The 18047-nt window shown below is 42.4% G+C and overlaps 1 protein-coding gene across 1 annotated transcript; it reads left to right on the top strand.

Annotated features, from left to right (window-relative positions):
* The first annotated feature begins 548 nt into the window (after window positions 1-548).
* C4H16orf72 (chromosome 4 C16orf72 homolog) lies at window positions 549-17642 on the top strand. Its single transcript, XM_040590810.1, has 4 exons — window positions 549-938; window positions 1743-1823; window positions 5932-6207; window positions 14295-17642. The coding sequence occupies exons 1-4, from the start codon at window positions 719-721 to the stop codon at window positions 14537-14539; spliced, it is 822 nt and encodes a 273-aa protein (XP_040446744.1). The 5' UTR covers window positions 549-718; the 3' UTR covers window positions 14540-17642.
* The last annotated feature ends 405 nt before the right edge of the window (window positions 17643-18047 follow it).

Genomic DNA, 18047 nt, shown 5'->3' with positions numbered 1-18047 from the left:
CTGTCACCCCCCGGCCTTCGGCCCCGCCGGCAGCGGCTGGTGGGAGGCCCGAGGCGGGGCAACGCCTCACGCCGCTTGGGGAAGGCCCCGGCCCCAAGATGGCAGAGCCGCCCTGCCCTGCCCTGCCCCCGCGGGCACCCCGACTGCAGAGCCCCACCTGCCCGTGGCGGCGGGGCCCCAGCCCCCGAGCGGCCACCCGGGCCCGCCGCCTGCATCCGGGCCCGGTGGGGGGCGAGGGGCGCGGGCGGGCGGAGCCGCCTCAGGACCCAGCGCATCACGCCAGGGGGAGGGCCCGGCCGCGCCGGGGGAGGCCACTGCGCTTGCGCCCCGCGGCCAACGACACTGCGCACGGGCGTGTGGCGGGGTAACCAATCTTGCGAGAGGGCCCGCCCCCGACAGGACGTCATGATGGATGTGCGGACAGACCAGTGAGAGCCTGAGGTGCCGTTCAAACCGTCGGTGCCGGGGCAGCAGAGGCCAATGGGGGGTGGGGGCGGGCGCTAGGCGACAGCACGTTTCAAGGCGTCTCCGACGAGCTTTTACTGTGCTTGGGGCGGCGCCGGTGCTCAGTGTGTTTGGAGCCGGCGGGCGGGTGGGCTGGCGGGCCGGGCCTGGGAGCATGGGGGTGAGGTAGGGCCGGCCTGGCTGCGGAGGGGAGGCGAGCGCAGCTGTCTGGCGGGGCCGGGCCTGCGAGGCGGAACGCGGAGCCGGCCGGAGGATGGAGGACAAGAAGGAGGAGGGCGAGGCGGAGATCCAGGAGCACGGGCCCGAGCACTGGTTCAGCAAGTGGGAGCGGCAGTGCCTGGCCGAGGCCGAGCAGGAGGAGGCGCTGGCCCCGGAGCTGCAGGACGAGGCGGCGGCGCAGCCTGAGCACAAGCAGCAGAAGCTTTGGCACCTCTTCCAGAACTCGGCCACCGCCGTGGCGCAGCTCTACAAGGGTGAGCGGGGCGGGGGCTGGCGGGGCCTGGGGCGGGCCGGGCCGGGGGGCTCCGCTGGGGCTGGGCGGGGGGGCCCCGGGGCCGGGCCCGCGGATGTGGCGGCGGGGCGCCGGCGGTGGGGTGGCAACGGGGCCGCGGCTTCACAAAGGGGATGTGGCGGCGAGAGCGGCCTGGGCAGGGGGAGGAGCGGGCTTCCGGCCCGGGGGCTCCGCGCCCGTCCATAGAGGCAGACGGGAAAACAAAATGGCGTGAGGGCGAACCGCGGCCGCGGCCCGGACGTCGCTCTCCGCGGGCTCCGGCGCGGCGGCCTGGGCCGGCTCTGTCGTCGGCCCGGCCCGGCCGCCCCCGCCCCGGGGCTGGCGGCTGGCGGAGAGCTCGGCCCGGGCAGGCGGCCGGCGGGGCCCGGGCGGCCCCGGGGAGGCAAGGCGCTCCGGCGGGGGGCGAGCCCTTCGGGTGCCCGGGAGCGGCGGGGGCGGGGAGGGTGGGGGCTGCCCGGGAGGCCCGGCCCTGCCGGCGGCGGCTCCCGACGCTCGGCCCGGGGAAGAGGTTCCGACAAAATGGCGAAGTGAGGGGCCGGCCCCATTGTGCGGCGGGGGCTGCGGGCGGGGGCCGCGCCGGGCGCCTTCCCGGCGGGCTGGGGGCACCGCCGTGCCCGCTGCCCGGGGCCGGGCCGCTGCCCGCCCGCCCTTCTCGGCCCTGATCCCGAGTTGCCTTCAGAAGGTGGAACAAAATGGCGAAACCTAACATGGCCGTTCGGAGTTGGTGACTCCAAAATAAACAGCGTGTGTCCTTCCCTCCCTGCAGACCGGGTGTGCCAGCAGCCGGGGCTCTCCCTCTGGGTCCCCTTCCAGAACGCCGCCACTGCGGTCACCAACCTCTACAAAGGTAAGGGGCTGCCCCCGCTGCCCCCGCGGCCCTCCCCGCCGAGCCGGGCCGCTCTGCCTCCTGCCCCGCTTACTCATAAGCAGGGCCTGTTAATGTCTCTTATTCACCCTGATAAAATCTAACCCGAGACTGCTTCCTGAATCTTGCAAGTTTTCTCTGGGCCACTTTAGCTGACGGTAGCTGAATTTTTTCTGTTGCCTCATGTCAGTGACTAATAGCTTAAAAGCTGTTTCACTTGGAGACCCTTGAAAAAGGGATTTTTTTTTTGTGTGGCTCACTCTCATGAATTCAAGGGAAGAGTGCAGTAGCTTATTAAGCAGTGCTTACATTTCCTGTGTTTTGTATATTTCATGGCATGTTAAATGTCGGGATATCGGTATATAATACATGTCATTTGCAGTGGAGCATAGGTTGGGTTTAGTGTTTGTAAAAATCTGCTTAGATGTTACGTGACAGAGCTATATTTTCATCTGAGTGAGGCGTCTGAAGTAAGCCTCCCAGTTTATTTTAACCACTGAATGTCATTGCGACTGTGTCCAGGGTGGCTGTAAAGAAAGTGGTGTTAGCCAGAACTTCGATAAGAATGCACTCTGCATGTGACTAGGCTTTTGTGCTGTTTTAGTGTGTGTTTACACCTGTCAGGATTTGTTTCTGCACTCTGCTGTTCTTTGGATTGTCACAAGAATTCTTGTCTGTAGAAGAATTATTCATACCATTCAGAGGTTTCTGGTTTGTTTAAAAGATTGTACAAAAATGGTATCCATATCAGTGGAGGCTTAAACTGGCACAATGTGATTCCCATTGTTACTGTCTTCCATTCCTCGGAAGGAAAAACCTGAAGTTCAGAGTTGTTTTTCTGACTTGTAGTTTGATATTTTTTTTTGAGTTGGGAGGGGTATATTTTTTCTTGGTCTGTACAGCATTATTGGTAGTTCTACCTGCATATTCTTTAAATTGTCTCTGGTTTTCCTGTTTTAATTTGCTTTAAGCAGTTGAACTTAGGAACATGTTTGTGATGGCTGATCAGGTTTGACAGATGTGGATGGAGCAAGGAGGAAATGTAGATGCATAAGCCTCACTGCCAGAGACTTGACTCTTGCAGAAAATGCATTTAAATGTTGTGTATGTCATGGGTCATCTAAAGGGGCAGAACATCATGTAGGTGTTGGCCTGAGGGAGTGGGTCACTAGAACGTGGTCTGGGACACTAGTCACTTGATCATGGTGCAGGAGTAGCAGCAGGTGATGTTAATAAATAATTACAGACCTTTTTTATAAATCGTATTGCTCTCCCTTACAATGTATTTGCTACAAAGACTTAGGCTGTTTTATTTTTAAGTAAATCACTTGATTACTTGTGATATAGGCAAAATGAGCACTATTTTTGTGTAATACCGTGGTTAACAGGAGAGTATATATGTGGTGATCAGGGAAACTAGAATTTAAGTAGGAAGCTGTCTTCAGTTAGGTGTACTGTAATACTTGAAAAAACAGCACCCAAAACAAGTCTTTCCTTCAAATGGATCTTCAAGTGTTGAAGTACTTCAGTTTTTCAGAACTGCCATCTTTCAATTCTAAACTAACTTCCAACTGGGTAGAACTTTGTTGAGAACATGGGTAGAACCAGCTAGACATTGGCACACTAGGCAAGTTGCAATCTCTTAATATGAATTTGCCTTCCCTTGTGATGAACATGGCTCTTCAAAAATCCATTTCTCACGTACTCATTAATGTCTGTATTTTGGAGGACCCTGTCAAAACACTGGAGAAGTATTTTGTGTGATAAACTGAACATGACAAACTGCCTCTTGCCCTGTCAGCTGGTTTCTGATCTGCTAAATGTTTGGATTTTTGAAGCATCACAATTCTTTTTAACAAGAGCTACATGAGGAAGAGTGTGTAGGGAGAATGCCATGATGCCTTGAATGTCAGCATTTTTTCTGAAAATGGAAGTTTAGTACTATACCACACTGTGAATGTCTTAGATCAGGAATTGGTGCTGGTGATAGCAGCTGCATTTAAAGACATTTGATTATCTTCCAGATTGTGCTGAAGAGGTGTAGGCATGGCTTGCAATGTAGGATTGAAAACTTAAGGGCACTGTAGAAAGTCTTAGGCATATGTTAGAATAAGACTTCTGAGCCTACTGAGCAGAGCGTACTGATGTTAGTTTTGAATTGGTAATTTCAGAATATGTGAAATGTGACTGCTTATATTTGGCCAGTTCAACTTCTTAAAGTAGTTGTAGCTTTTCCATAAATCTAATCTTTCCCAGGGTGTAATGATGCCTAAAACTTGTCCAGGTTACATCAGCAGTCATTGCATTTGTCCTCATAACTAGTTCGTGTTTGTCCTTTGTAAAGCATTTTTGTAGGTGAGGAAAGTAGTTTATTGACATAAAGGTAGCCTTTTCATCTCTCAGAAGGACTTTCTCATGGTATTGCAGGAAGTGATTAAAGGAATATTGTCAGTTTTCAAATTGGCTCTGAAGTGTTTGAGTAGCTCTTGCTGTGAGTGCATTGGAGTCTAAGCTGCTGTGGAGTATAAAATGGCTGGAGGAATAATCTGTCAAGTTGCCATTGCTTTCACAGGAATTCACATTTGCAAATCTAGCCTTTTGATTAGAAAGCAGCATAAGCAAAATACTCCTAGAGTGCATAAAAGTAACTCCCATGTTAAGTATACTTGGTGTATATACCAGTGTAGCTTATATTCTGAAAGCCCCAAGATTTAATTATGATCAGTTTAAGGTGTTTTTGCTTTTGGTGGGTTGTGTTAAGTTTCTGGTGCTGCTCTTTGATAGTGTAGATGTGTAGTGCTGTCTTGTGGACCATGCAGTGCTGCCTTAGAATGTAAGCCTAAGAATAGCATTTAATAGGGATTAATTTTTTTGAGTGTGAGAAAACTAGATTAGATGTATATGCCACTTGGTTTACCTGTAAACTGACGTCTTGGACAGCTGTTCTTAAGTCTCTTAATATTGTTCTGGGCAAATAGCTCTTATCTGGACTTCATTAGTAAAGCAATATAAAAAGCTGTTCTAATTGGCTCTACCAGATTTAAAGAAGTCTATAGAAATCAAGTAAATGAAATTGGACTGGTATGTTGATGTCTTTTCTTGTCCATTTTAATGGAGCAAGATTAACATTGCAGTGATTCTCATAAAACCGAAGTACTTATTGGCAAAGCTCTGATAACAAATCTATGACAAACAAGATGAGTGTGATTGTGTAGAGAATAGGGTTTGTCCCACCTGTTACTGCTGTCTGAAACTTACTTGTACTTAAACTAGTAGCCAGAAATGTACTTATCAAAGCTGGAAAGCAATGTAATACAAGGTGCTTAAGTGCTGCTTAGAAGTGCAGTTATAACTGGTCACCTGTGCACATCAGTTATTTCAATGGAGGAAGAAATTGCATTTTGTGGTGGGATTAATTGCAAATAATACATGTTCAAAGGTTTTGTATATTAAAGTTGCAATGAGATCTTAAATGGGGAAGGAAATTTTCTTAGACTTGAAAGGCATTGGGGACACTTGCCTTAACTAGTTCTCAAAACTATGGCCTCCTGCAAATTGCCTCTGCAATTGAAATTTGATGAAACTAGGGCAACTCTAAACACATCTGAGTTCTGAAAATTCCTTGTTAGTCAAGAAAAGCAGTTACTCTGTGTGTGGGGTTTCCTGACTGTACTGATGCAGAGTGTGTCTCTTAAAGTGCGTTGTCTGTTGATTTTAAGTACCTTCCTCAGACTGACAAGCTCAAAGTATGATTTTAATGTTAATACAACACGGTTTCATAAGCAGTGCTGCACTGGTGACCTGAAATAACAGTAAATGCTGTTCAGGTGGTGCTTGAGTTAGTTGACTTTCTGATTTCTAAAGAGTGTGTGGAATTTTTAGTTGATACTCTTTTTAGGTTTAATTGAACTAATCTTCAATGCTAGCTCGTTTGTTACAGCTAACTTGGTACTGCATTACAGTAACCTGTAGAAGATGGACTTCTTTCCCGTGGTTGGCTTCGTGGTTGACAGAAAGCTGCATCAGTGATGTGCCAATACTATACATTGCTCTATCTGTAACACTAAAACTTTTTTCTGTCTTCTTACAGAAAGTGTGGATGCCCATCAGCGAAGCTTTGATGTAGGAATTCAGATTGGCTATCAGCGTCGGAATAAGGATGTGTTAGCTTGGGTTAAAAAACGCAGAAGAACTATTCGTAGAGAAGACTTGATCAGCTTCCTATGTGGGAAAGTTCCTCCTCCAAGAAATTCTAGAGCTCCCCCAAGACTGACTGTAGTATCCCCTAACCGAGCTACTTCAACAGAAACTAGCTCATCTGTAGAGACTGATTTGCAACCCTTCCGTGAAGCCATAGCTCTGCATGGTAACAGTAACTTTTTCAATCCTACTTGGTTAAAACTGGGTGGGGGTTTGTAAAGCATGTCTTGCTCTTGCTGGTGTCGTATTATGTCATGTAGCTGCTGTTTCAGATGAAGGCGTATCTGATCTCTAAGGGAGTTTTTGCATGTATAAGACATGTTAGCTAGTAGAAAGCTGCATAGTCAAATATTTTGAATGAGGAAAAGGTACTGTATAAAAATGATGTTTGGGTGTGTAATACTCTGCAGCTGTGAACTCAACAGTTAAGTATCAACTCTTGGTAGTGTCTTTGAAGCATGAAGAGACTTGGCATCCATACCAATGCTGAAGTAAACAGAAATCTTGGAAAATGATAATACTATGTTAGCAACTAGTTAAATACTAAGATTTGGCTAATAGCAAATACTTGTGGGGTTAAGGAGGAAATGTAATGCCTGAAGGTTCTGTCTGGGGTACCTCATCTCGCTGCAGTACCCTTGTTACTGTGCACTGGTTAATATGGTTTAGCATTCTACTCTAAAATACTCTGGGAAGTGTACTTTAGTTGCTCATCATTGTGTATTTGTCCAGTTTGGAACTTAGCTTGCTTTCAGACTTAAATGTCTTCCAATGTCATACTGAATTTCCTTCCTCCCTGCCCCCCCCCCCCTTCCCCCGTGTTGGTGGTGTCTTTATCTTTTCAGATATCTGTATTCTCTAGCTTATTTTGTATTGGACTATTACCTAGAAGTGATAAAAATGTGTTTTAAAAGCTCCTGAGGTGAAATAAATCAGTTCATCTGTGGGTTTTATACCTTGTAAAATCCTGAAGTGTAGCAGATACCTTGAGTTATGAATAGTTGACCATTCTAAAAATCAAAATCAAGCTACCTAGAAGTACAGCCTGTGAAACTTAAATGAAATTCTTAATGTCGCAGTATTCCCAGTGTGGGGTTGAATTAATGAGTTAAGGAGATGAGTGTATTTGTGAAAATGCAGCCTTGCTTCTGCAGTGTTGTAGTGGTTTTTCAAGGTACATAGCCAGATGTTGTTACTGTCTAGGTGACAGCCTGATTATGGAATTGTTTGCTGCTCTGTTTCCATTTAAATCAAGCTTCTACTGAGTTGTAGTTTTTTGGCAGTTGTCTGTCTCTTATTGGAAGCTGGCTAGAGAATTCTGTGGATCAGTATGGCTTATTCAGTAGGTAAAGCTAATTTCATGAGTAGAGCAACTGCAGAAGCTGACTTTGACCTGATAGGATGTGATAAAACACTCCTTAAATTTTTTTTTTCTGAAACTGTAGTTGAATCCAGTGTGCAGTTAGCTCTAACTACAAAGGCTTACTCTCAGGTGAGAGTAAGCTTGCTGGACTCGCTTCAGCACAGTGAGCTCTCGAGCGGAGTAAATGTGGGCACTTCCAGCTCCTTGTATTTCTTAAAATCAGCTTTGTATAGACATGACTTACGGAAGTTGCTTCTCTATAGCATGGGAGTCTGAACCATGAGGTATAAAGACTTCTTTAATATTTCATAATATAATATAAGGTCATGAAGACTAGGAAGCTTCCTGCTCTGTACCGGCACTGCAGGGGCTAGAAATGCACTCTTCATCAGCTGGTTGACAAGGTTGCATGTCAGTCACCTTCTGGATTAGGTTCTCCTGATATCAGTTTCAGTCTGGTCTTTGACACAAATGCTTTTGTGCTAATCCTTTAGTGACTAGGCTTGTATTCAGCCTCATAACTGTTTTTAGGCTATTGCCTGCATATGCCTACATTCCTCCAGCTTCTCCCCTCATTTTCTTTAAGGAAGCTGTGATTAAACAATCTTCCAAACTGTTCTCCTGTTTGTTATAGGGCTTCTCGGATCTGTTTTGATTTTGAAACTTTGTAGGGTCTTCAGGTATGTGCAAATTAATGTCCTCTGTAGTTTTATGATTGTCTTCATTTTTGGCAGGCTGTTTTAAGTGCTTTGCCTGTAGGTATTGTGAGGAAATGTGAGAAAGCCTGACAATAGTGAGTAGTGGTCTCAGCAAGTGTAGAGGACTAGGGCTTTGAGAGGAGCTTTTGACTGGCTTGTAAAGGAATCTGGTTTTGTGCTGTTAGGCTTTCTGTCGAAATAGAGTATGTATGTATTGGAAATATGGATAGGCTGAATTAGATTTGAGGGACAATGCTAGAGTTTTCTGCTCTTAGTGAAGCAGGGATAGATATGAATCTGCAACACCAAATAAAGCTCCGTGGAGGCAGCGTTGGTTTATTGACTTCTCAGAAATAGGTAGTAATATATGTCTAAAGACCATGGTGCTAAACTTGCTGATCTGGCTCTGTGATGGGGGAAATAGCTGCATTTTGATCATGTAAGCTCTTAAAAACTTCATAATCACATCTGAAAACTTCAACAGAAGATGTGGTAACAAAACAGCTAATTATTTCCTGAAACATCAAACACAATTCTGGATGTATGCCCTTGACTACAACATTAGAGAAGAGTATCTTTAGGTATCAGTACAATTTTAAAACTGTATGTTGTATCTGAAATCTGTTAAAACTGGCCTTCTAGCCTTAATTCTTTAGTCTCAAACCTTGCTAATACCTTAGCTATGTGATAGCTCTGCAAGGTAGTTGACAGTTTTCTTGACAAAAGCTAGGGATTCTGAACCCAAAACTTAGTCTTGTGGATTTAGTTGTCAATAGTCCTTGTGCTATAAGGAAACTTCTCTACTGTTGTGCTTTCAAGACTTGTTACAGTAGCGAAAAGTAAATGATCGTGACAAAAGGATCATGACAGAAAGTACAGTGACACAATGTTCAAGGTGTATGTGATCTACCTCTTTTAACTCTGTGGCTTGTATGCTGTGCAGCTGTTACTGAAATCTGTATGTGATTTAAGGGTACATGAGAAGGAGTTTTGGAAATCAAGTAAGGTCTTAAAGGAGTAAACTGGTAAATAATAATAAAAAAATCCTTTCCCTTAACATGAGCTCTCAGTTATTTGTGTGCTGATGGGTAACCTTTGAAATACAACATGGCTGGTAACTTGAACTGTGAATACCTGAGAAGTTAAGCCTTCAAGAAAAGCTGATTAGCTAGCTCAAGTTAATACTGTTTTACTCTGAAGTTCAGGTGGCTTTTTCTGAAACTTCAAGAACTGTGTGTCTTATTGGTGCTTAACATTTTAAGATGTGATAGTAGGTGATAATACTTTTATTGTTCAGCATTTTGAAGATGGCATTGAATTTTTAACTTCTAGCAGTCCCTAAAATGTCATTGCTGATAAGTGAAGATGCATCCATACCTATGCTACTTTCTGGACGCATATTGCCACATCCAGCTCTGGAAGACAAGAGTTTCAAATGACAGAATTACATCAAACTGAGCTAAATAGTCATAAGATTCCCAAAAGCTGACATGTGTGAGGTCATTTTCTGCCTGGCTGTGGTTGGCATACCAAATCTTGCAGTGCTTGTGCTGGTGCACAGTCCGTGTTTAAAATGATGCTTTGGTCTCTTACTGTGGGATGTGCTCCATGCTTTACAAGCTATTCTGCCAGCATAATGGGAGAAAATGCTATGACTTGAGGAGGTGGAAGAAGCAAGCTTGGGAAGGCAATGCTGAAATGTGTTAGACTTGAGATTTCGTAACTAAAAGAGATGTGAACAGGCAACAGCACAGTGAGGGACTGTTGGTTCTTCTGTTCCTTTGCTTTGATGTTGATGTGTATCACTAATGTGATTTGGTCTCTTTGGGGCAGAGTGAGGGAACCCTTGCTCTAGCATGTAGAAGTGTGGGGCTTGGCCCCTTTTAAAGAGCCTGGATTCCCATTAGGCTTCCTTATTCTCTTCTCCAAATGCTAAACTGCTGTATAAAACATCAGCAGTTGTTGGTGGAGTGGAGAAGCAGCAGTTGGTAGAAGCGGAGGGTAGGAGAGCAGAGTTCAAATACAGTTTGAAAGTTTAATTTAAAGGTTGTGTAGGTATAGCTATCAAGAGTTGTATATTAGTATGTACTATTAAAATTTGCTCTTTGAGCAGTGCTGTGAAAGGTTGAGTATGACAGTGACGACAAGGATCTGTCTGCATGCCATCTTGTATTTATCTGGGGTTATTAATTAATTCCTGCTCTAGTCACACTTAAGCATGAATGTTCTTTTTGGTACTTCCTGATAAAAACTTTTGAAAAAATAGTTAATACAGTTACTAAACTGAACAGTAGTTACCCAGTATCTTTTTCAGGTCATTACCATGGCATAACTTGTATCCATGTCTATGAGTACAGTGCTGATAAAATGGCATCTACAGTTTTAGGCCAGTATTGATAGAACTGTCAACTCAATTAGCAAGTTCATTTACCTTAAGTATTTCATACTCTATAAAACATACTATAAGCTGGGCATTCTAATCACCTGATAGTTTTGGAGAGTATTTACTTATAAACTAGCTAGTACCAGTCAGTTTCTTCTGTACTGCAGCATCTTTTAGTAGTACTATAATAGATGCTTTAGCATATAGCTTTTTTGGTGAGGTTACTGGTATGAAATGCCATCTGAAGCTATGTTGCTGATGACTGAAAGATATGGCAGGAATGAGAATGTAATAAGTACTGTGAAATATCTCAGATATGCCCTCCACTTCAATCCTTTCAACTTTAAAAAAGGAGGAGGGAGCTGTGTTCTTTTTTTAAAGGCCTGTAGTAAAAAAGGAAATGTCTCCTGTAGAAGGCTGTAGGAGACTTCAGAAGTGGTCATTGGATCATGGAAGAAGTAAGACACTGTAGTGTGTTGGCATCTGTCTTGTCTGTACATAGCTGATGTACCTGTGACTAGGTCATGTTAATCACAGTATTGAAATTTGAGGTTGTGAAATGGCATGGGTAACAATCATGCCATCTTACTACTTCCTAGTGTCTATTACTGCTTGCTTTATTGATTTAAATAGTTAAATGCTTTGGGAAGAGGTCTCGGGGCCCACTGAACACTTAGTCAGAATAACTCTCAAAAATGCCTTTTCTGAGATTTCCTCTTTACATTACAACAACCTTTCAAGAAAAAATAAACTGCATCACGGCTCCTGAAACATGCTTTCTGTGGCAACAAAAAAAATGGATCCTTTCAGTTGCATTGCTGATTGTCTTCAAAGATGTTGCTGTCATGAAATGGCAACTTGATATTTCAGTGCATGCCTTACATTTTATTTCTGACTCTTCCATGTTAGCTTGCTTACCTGATCCGAGACTGTGATCTCAATGTTTCATTTGCCAGTTCTGCTCTCTTGGATTGATGTGTAGTGCTGTGTAATATGGTTAACTGCCAGTAACTGATAGCAGATTGTCACTCTTTCTCAGTCTGTTAGCATACTCAGTAATGACTGTTACTGACTAGTTCAGTACTAAATACCTGTATGAGATGCAAGATGAAACTGCAACTAAAGTTCATGTTATGATGCAATATCCTTGTACCTCTGTATTTGTAGAAATTAATTCAGAACTAGTCTCCTGCCTCTGACACTGGGATCGAGTGAAGATTTTAACTTCTTAATAATCTACTGAAGGTTGTCTGTGTATTTAAATGTGCAGTGATTCAGTGTTACCTAAATATTGGAAAGTCAATGCCTGCTTGAGGCACTACTTGCAAACCTTGGCAGTCTGTTTTAGAATATGCTGCAGTGTATTACAGATGCATCTTTTAATTCAGACTTGTGTATCTGCTAATTTTAAAAAAATGCTTGTTACTTGAAAAGGCTCTGCTTAAAAACACAGTTCTTGTGAGGACACATTTTTTGGCATCACTCATCACAGGCCAGTTTTGGGGTTTATTTAGACTAATTTTTCTCTCCTTAGTTGGGCACTAGACATAATGAGAAGATGTCATGATAAAACTGAAATAGTATACTAGCCATTTGGTTATGGGTTGTATAATGTAAATGATAAGTGGTGTAAATTGTTGATGCTTGGTGGAAGTAACAACACTGAACTTATGTTCAGAGCAATTTTGCCAGGAATAGTGGTGTGGGGGCAATGTCTGCAATGCCAATTGGGATTTGAAACAACATCACCTTCTGTGCACTCAGATTTTTTCCAGTTCAAATGTACAGGATCAATTAATACTTTCTAATGTATGTCATGCCAGTTGAATGTCATGCCAGTTGCTGTTGTCTTTGAATTGTGATTTGTTACCTGCCCAAATTTTGCACATTGGTGGTTAATCCAAGTTAATGATGTCTGAATTGGCTTTCTGCTTGTTTGTCTGTTGCCAGTGAGCTGCTTTACTTTCTTTAGTAGATGTATCAGAACCTCTCCTTTATAATGGTTGGGAGTACTGGAACAAACCTGGTTTCTGAATTATCTCTTCACTAAGCCAGGTTCTGATGTTTAAATCCTTTCTGCCATTATGAATGAAAAATTACTTTAACATTAATGAAACCTGCATGGTTTCTGTCAGACTTCAGACCATGCTTCTGAGTCATGGTTGAATGAGCTGTAAGCAAAAGCTCAAAGAAAGCATCAGGATTAGTGGCTATTTCTACTGGTTGCTGTGTAATGCTCTAACTGTGCAAAAGTGTATTCTCTGCTGTTACAAGATCGAAGCATTAAGTGGTTCATTCAACAGTGATGCACATTAGTGTGAAATTGGTTAGCCTGTTCTATCCTGACTTGTGTGCCAACCTGTCATTGCTGCACATGGCTTTAGAATTTATCTTCTAGTTGAGGTTTGTCAACTGACCTAGTAGCTCTAGCAGTCTACTCGCAGCCTCCGAAGTTGCTTATTTGGCCTGTCAGCAGCTAATAGCTGGGGTTCTGTTGGGCTTTACTTGTCAGCATGTGGCATCTGGCTACCTACTTGACCATATATGAAGATGTATATTAAATGGCTTTACACACAGACAAGATGTACAATGGCTTGACAGAGGCACAGAGTACTTGAGGCTGGAGAACCTCTGAGAATTCAAGATTTTGAAGGTTACTGAGAAATCTTTGTGGACAGCTTCACTGGCTTGTTCTTATTACTAGAAAAATACACAGATGTGGACCTTGTTATGCTGCTCATCTTCCTGCATGACTCTTGCTTGGGTAGCTTATTTCTAGGGCCAACAGATGTTTTTGAATTTTCTTAATAATAGTCAGAATTGAAGCAGTTATGATAGCGAAGATGTTTGTCTTTTCTCTGAGCTCCTGTTTATCTACAAATATAGCCTGAATTCCAAATTGAGAAGAATTGTTAGGCTTTGATGTACCAACCACCCTTTACTAAACTTACGTTTTGGAATGTTCTGCTTTTGCGAAGTTGTAATAGTAACATTACTGAAGACAAAAAGTTCAATTTATTATGAAGTTCATGGTTTTCTTGTTTGTGGCCTTATTTCTACAAGAAAAGCTTGTTTTATTTAAACATTTTCTTAATAATCTGAACACATAAAAAATAATCTGAACACAAACCCAGTGTAAGCTGGGACGGTGTTTTGGATCAGATCTGTCAGTAGCACGTTTTGGGGGGATTGACATGTTGTCTTGCTTCACTTGTTGTTTTTAAGTGCTGTTCTGAATTCTGCTGGTACTAATGCATTGCCGAAGAGCATCAGCTGTGAAATACAGCTAGTTTTTAAAGGAAAAGCTTTGGTATACACCTGTCTGAAATCTACTGTTGTACTGCAGTTTTTTAGAACAGCAGTGACTGAGGGGGTGAAAGGGAGCAGGGTGGCAATGGCATTTGAAGCAAGACCAAGTGAGGTCAACCTGGAAAGCCCTTGGTAGGGGACTTTCCATCTGTGTAACTATTGGTCTAATGTGAAGCCTTCATACTGGATTGCATATGCACACATACTTTTGAACAGCGTGTCATGCTTATGAGGCTAGCATTTGCTGTAGTGTGCTGTTCAAACCTCAGAAACTCATTTTAATGTCATAAAAAGCAGTTCTAGTAATCGCTGGATTCTTACATGGACTAAAAGCTGGGAAGGTGTGGTCCGGGCTTCAAATACGTGTGGTACAAATAGCAGGATGAAGTGTCTTTATCTTGCTAGAGGTCAGATAAGCATAATCCCTTCTGCCAGACATAGGGAAACTAACTTTCTTTACTGTTTGACCTAAATACTTTTTCTTTTTTTTTCCCCCCTAGGTCTTAGTGGTGCAATGGCTAGTATAAGTGTTCGCTCAAGTACCCCAGGCTCGCCCACTCACGTGAGCAGTGGCTCCAATGCTAGTCGAAGGAGAAATGGACTCCATGATGTTGATTTGAACACTTTCATATCAGAAGAAATGGCACTCCACTTGGACAATGGTGGAACTAGAAAGCGTACCTCAGCCCAGTGTGGCGATGTCATTACAGACTCACCAACTCATAAACGCAACAGAATGATCTAAACTGCAAAAATTTCAAACCCACCATGCTGCTTGAAAGCCACTTGATCCTCAGAGTACTATTGAAAAGGAAACATGAGGCCATCTTTCCATATTCACTGTTTAAGACAAATGAGTTCAGTAAATGCCATAAAGGAAATTTTAGGTATTACATTAGATGCCTCTTGTAACTGCGGCTTTCTTAAACTATATTCTTAGCAGAGGACATCAGATATTGTGTAGTAGTTAGCAAGATCATCATAAGCAAACATGTATCCGTTCCAAGGCTAAAAGTGACCTTACTTGTATTCTTAAAGGGAAAGGAAATTTCAGATGTTTATTTGGTTATAGAATGCTTTTTTTTGTCCTTTATTTCCTGCTGTGTTGAGTATTTGCTTAAACAGTATTGCCAGTTTGACTGAAATTGTCTACAACATGACTTGGCATCTTTGTCAAAACTGCAGGCTTCCATTTTTGCAGCACTGTACCATGCACCTAGTTTCTATATAGTAACAGTGTGCAAGTTATAAATATTGGACTGTACCCTTTTTAGTTTTAAAAGCAGTTGATAATTCTGGTGATTGTGTGATAATGTAAAGAGGTGCTATGATGGTCATGCAATTAATACTTAATATTGAATCAATACAAGGATCTTTATTGGATTCACTTTGTGTGTTTTAGTGCTCTGAAGTAGCAATATTAAAGTTTTCCCCAATTAACTTCATAGGCTTTTAAATCAGTTTGAGAAAATATATGTACTTATTGGTATTATCCTTGTGGTAAACATACACAGTGCAGACTGCACCAGTGCTGACCTAAATTAGAGAAAGATGTCCTGTAATTGGAAAATAGGCTTTTCTGTTCAGTATTAGTGAAGGGTAGGTTTTGTGTACACCCATACCCCATTTTTACATTTCTTGTGAAGTAATTGCCCATTGCTGGGGAGGGGTGGGAGGAGAGGGAATGAGGGGGAATAGTTGGAAAAGGGGTGTGTTCTAACAAGTAAAACTTCTGGTCACATGTGGAAACTTGGACTAACTTAAAACAAGATTCTGTGTGATGCCATCTCCTTCAGGAGGGAGTGACATGCAGGTTCTGTGAAGTGCTAAGAAAACAATTTAAAACTGGAAGTGATTATAAAGCTCTGGATAAATGTGCCGTAAGGATGAATTAAAAAGGATAAATGGCTTTCTTTTTGTGTTGAGCTTACATTCATAGGATTGAACTCTGGCTGCCATAACTTACGTGTAAACTAAACCTGAACTAGAGATCAAGGCTGATCTGATGCAAGTCCATTTCTGAGCGCAGAAGGATATGTGTCAGTCTCAAAGACTGTCCTGACTATTTTGGCATGTAGATGCAGCAAGTCTTTGGTGGAGAGCTCTGGCTCTTTGGGCCTCTGAGTCTCTGCCTATGAAAGGGATAATAAAAGAGGAATAAAGAGCAAGAGCAGCTCCAAACCTGCAAGTTGGCAATGGGTATTTAGAGAAGTGTATGCATGCTTTAACTGGAAGCGTAGGCTGATTCTTGGATGAAATGCAGCTATGCTAGATTCACAATGCTAAAAAATGTGGTGTTCTAGCTAAGTTAAGGCGCCTTGAGCTCCATATTAATACACAGCTCTTCAAGACTTTTGCTTACATGCTTGTAGAGTCAGATCTTTTTTGTATTACCTTCCCTATTTGAAGCAGAGTTCACTGTAGTTTTGCTCCTTTTTACCCTGGTGTTCTCTCACTGGTGTTCTGTAGTCAAGGCAAGACAGCAATGATACGTTAAATTCTCAGAACTCAAGGCTCTACTGAGAGCATGGTTTCCTTGCTTTGTGGTGCTTCCATCAACTTTCTTTACATCAAAGAGCTCGTGAAGATGTCAACAGTTGCACAGTACTGTAGCTAGAGATTCTGTAGTTTATGGGACAAGTGTAAGAACTGTCCAAAGCAAGACGGTAAGAACTGTTCAAAACCCCCACCTGTGTGATATAGCTGAACTTGCACATCACCTGAAGACTCAGTATATATTAATTTCAGTTATTGCTATTAACTACAATTCATAAGACTTTTTATGTAAAATATTAATACTGCATAAAGCTAGTTTTCATTTGGAGACTGCATTTTCAACAAAGACTTTGAAGATGGTATCTAAATATATGTGTTAGTATTTATTAGGCTGTTGGCAGAGGGATTTTTCTGTTCTAAAAAGGAAAATCTGGAGTCCTGAACTGAAAGGACATGTGTGAGAACCAGTCTTCAGCTCTTCTGTTTATTCATTAACTGGCTTGTACAACTAAGATGCTTAAGCTCTGCAACTTCTAATATACTTTACTATTACATGTGGTAAAGGTAACATCACATTGGTATCAGTTCTGCATATGTGGACTAAACTGTAACAGTGCTTCTGGTCTAGTCCAAATATACAGAGCCTGTTCGAATTACTTCTCCCCTTCCTTGCAGTGAAATAAATCCTGTTAATGCTTTGAGGCATTAATTCAGTCTAGTACCACCTAAAACTAAATTTGTCTGGCTTTTTATTTAATTTGTGCCATTTTTCTTTGAAAGAAAGCAGGCTTAGATATTAAACTGGTTGCATTAATGTTTTTTTGCTTGTATCTTAAATATTTGGCAACTTTTTGATTGTTTTTCATTTAGCCCCAGCTGTTGTTTGCTCTTTGTTAACCTCTGCCAGAATGATCAAAAATGCATGTATTCACCTGGTAAACACAAGGAGAACAGGTTGTCTCTTAAAAAAAAAAAAATAATAAAAAAGTCCAGTACCTGTTGCTTTGAAGACTATTTCTTGTGCCAGTGTAGAAAATTGACGTTCTGGAGATAGCTTTCAGCTATTTTCCAAACTGCAGCTCCTAGAGCCAGAAGTGAGTTGAGTTTTCTGTAAGAAACACTGAATTGAGAACTGTTTAGTTTGGTAAAAATGGTGCTTACTTTTGCTTTCTCCTATGAATCGTACAGTTGACCGGTCTCTTCTCCATGTACATCAAATCTAACATGAATGTGCGGCAAGTTACATAAAGTACATCCTGCACTGAAGCTACTGAGCTTGGCTTGCTTATTAATGAAGTAAGTTTTAAATGTTAAATTTAAATCTATATTACAATAAAGTAATGCAAAAATGATTTTGGCTGAAACTGAAGTCCTGCAGTTAAACTTACTCTCAAATGTGGTTTACCCAGTTGGAGTAATAGAAACTCTAAGTCATAATAAACCTAATAAAAAAAAATACAACTAATCAGGCTGCTTTGTAGTTCTTTAAGTTTCTGAATAATATGGTCCATCGGTAAACCCAAACCAAGATCTGGTCAGTGTGCCTTGACAGGCTTGCTTAGCTCTGCAGAGTAGGGTTTTTCTTTAGGAGTGCCATTTGGTGGTAGCTGGCCACTCTAGCTACACTTGGGCTTTGTCTTTTATGGACTAACGAAGATATTAGGAATTGGGGCATCCTGTTACATTTGTACAAGATGTTCTGCAGTGTTTAACATCACTAATACTTAAGAACAATGTCTTGAACTATTTCACTTAAA

The sequence above is a fragment of the Falco naumanni genome, chromosome 4, assembly GCF_017639655.2.
Source record: "Falco naumanni isolate bFalNau1 chromosome 4, bFalNau1.pat, whole genome shotgun sequence".
Taxonomy (NCBI): Eukaryota; Metazoa; Chordata; class Aves; order Falconiformes; family Falconidae; genus Falco; species Falco naumanni.
The sequence above is the reverse complement of the archived record's forward strand: the minus strand, read 5'-3'. Positions and strand labels throughout refer to the sequence as shown.

What these genes read in the sequence shown, in the direction of transcription:
- C4H16orf72 (XM_040590810.1), top strand. Translation starts at nt 719, where the DNA reads ATGGAGGACAAGAAGGAGGAGGGCGAGGCGGAGATCCAGGAGCACGGG. An exon ending in GGTCACCAACCTCTACAAAG is followed by an intron (nt 1,824 to 5,931) that starts GTAAGGGGCTGC and finishes GTCTTCTTACAG; the next exon opens with AAAGTGTGGATGCCCATCAG. An exon ending in TGAAGCCATAGCTCTGCATG is followed by an intron (nt 6,208 to 14,294) that starts GTAACAGTAACT and finishes TTTCCCCCCTAG; the next exon opens with GTCTTAGTGGTGCAATGGCT.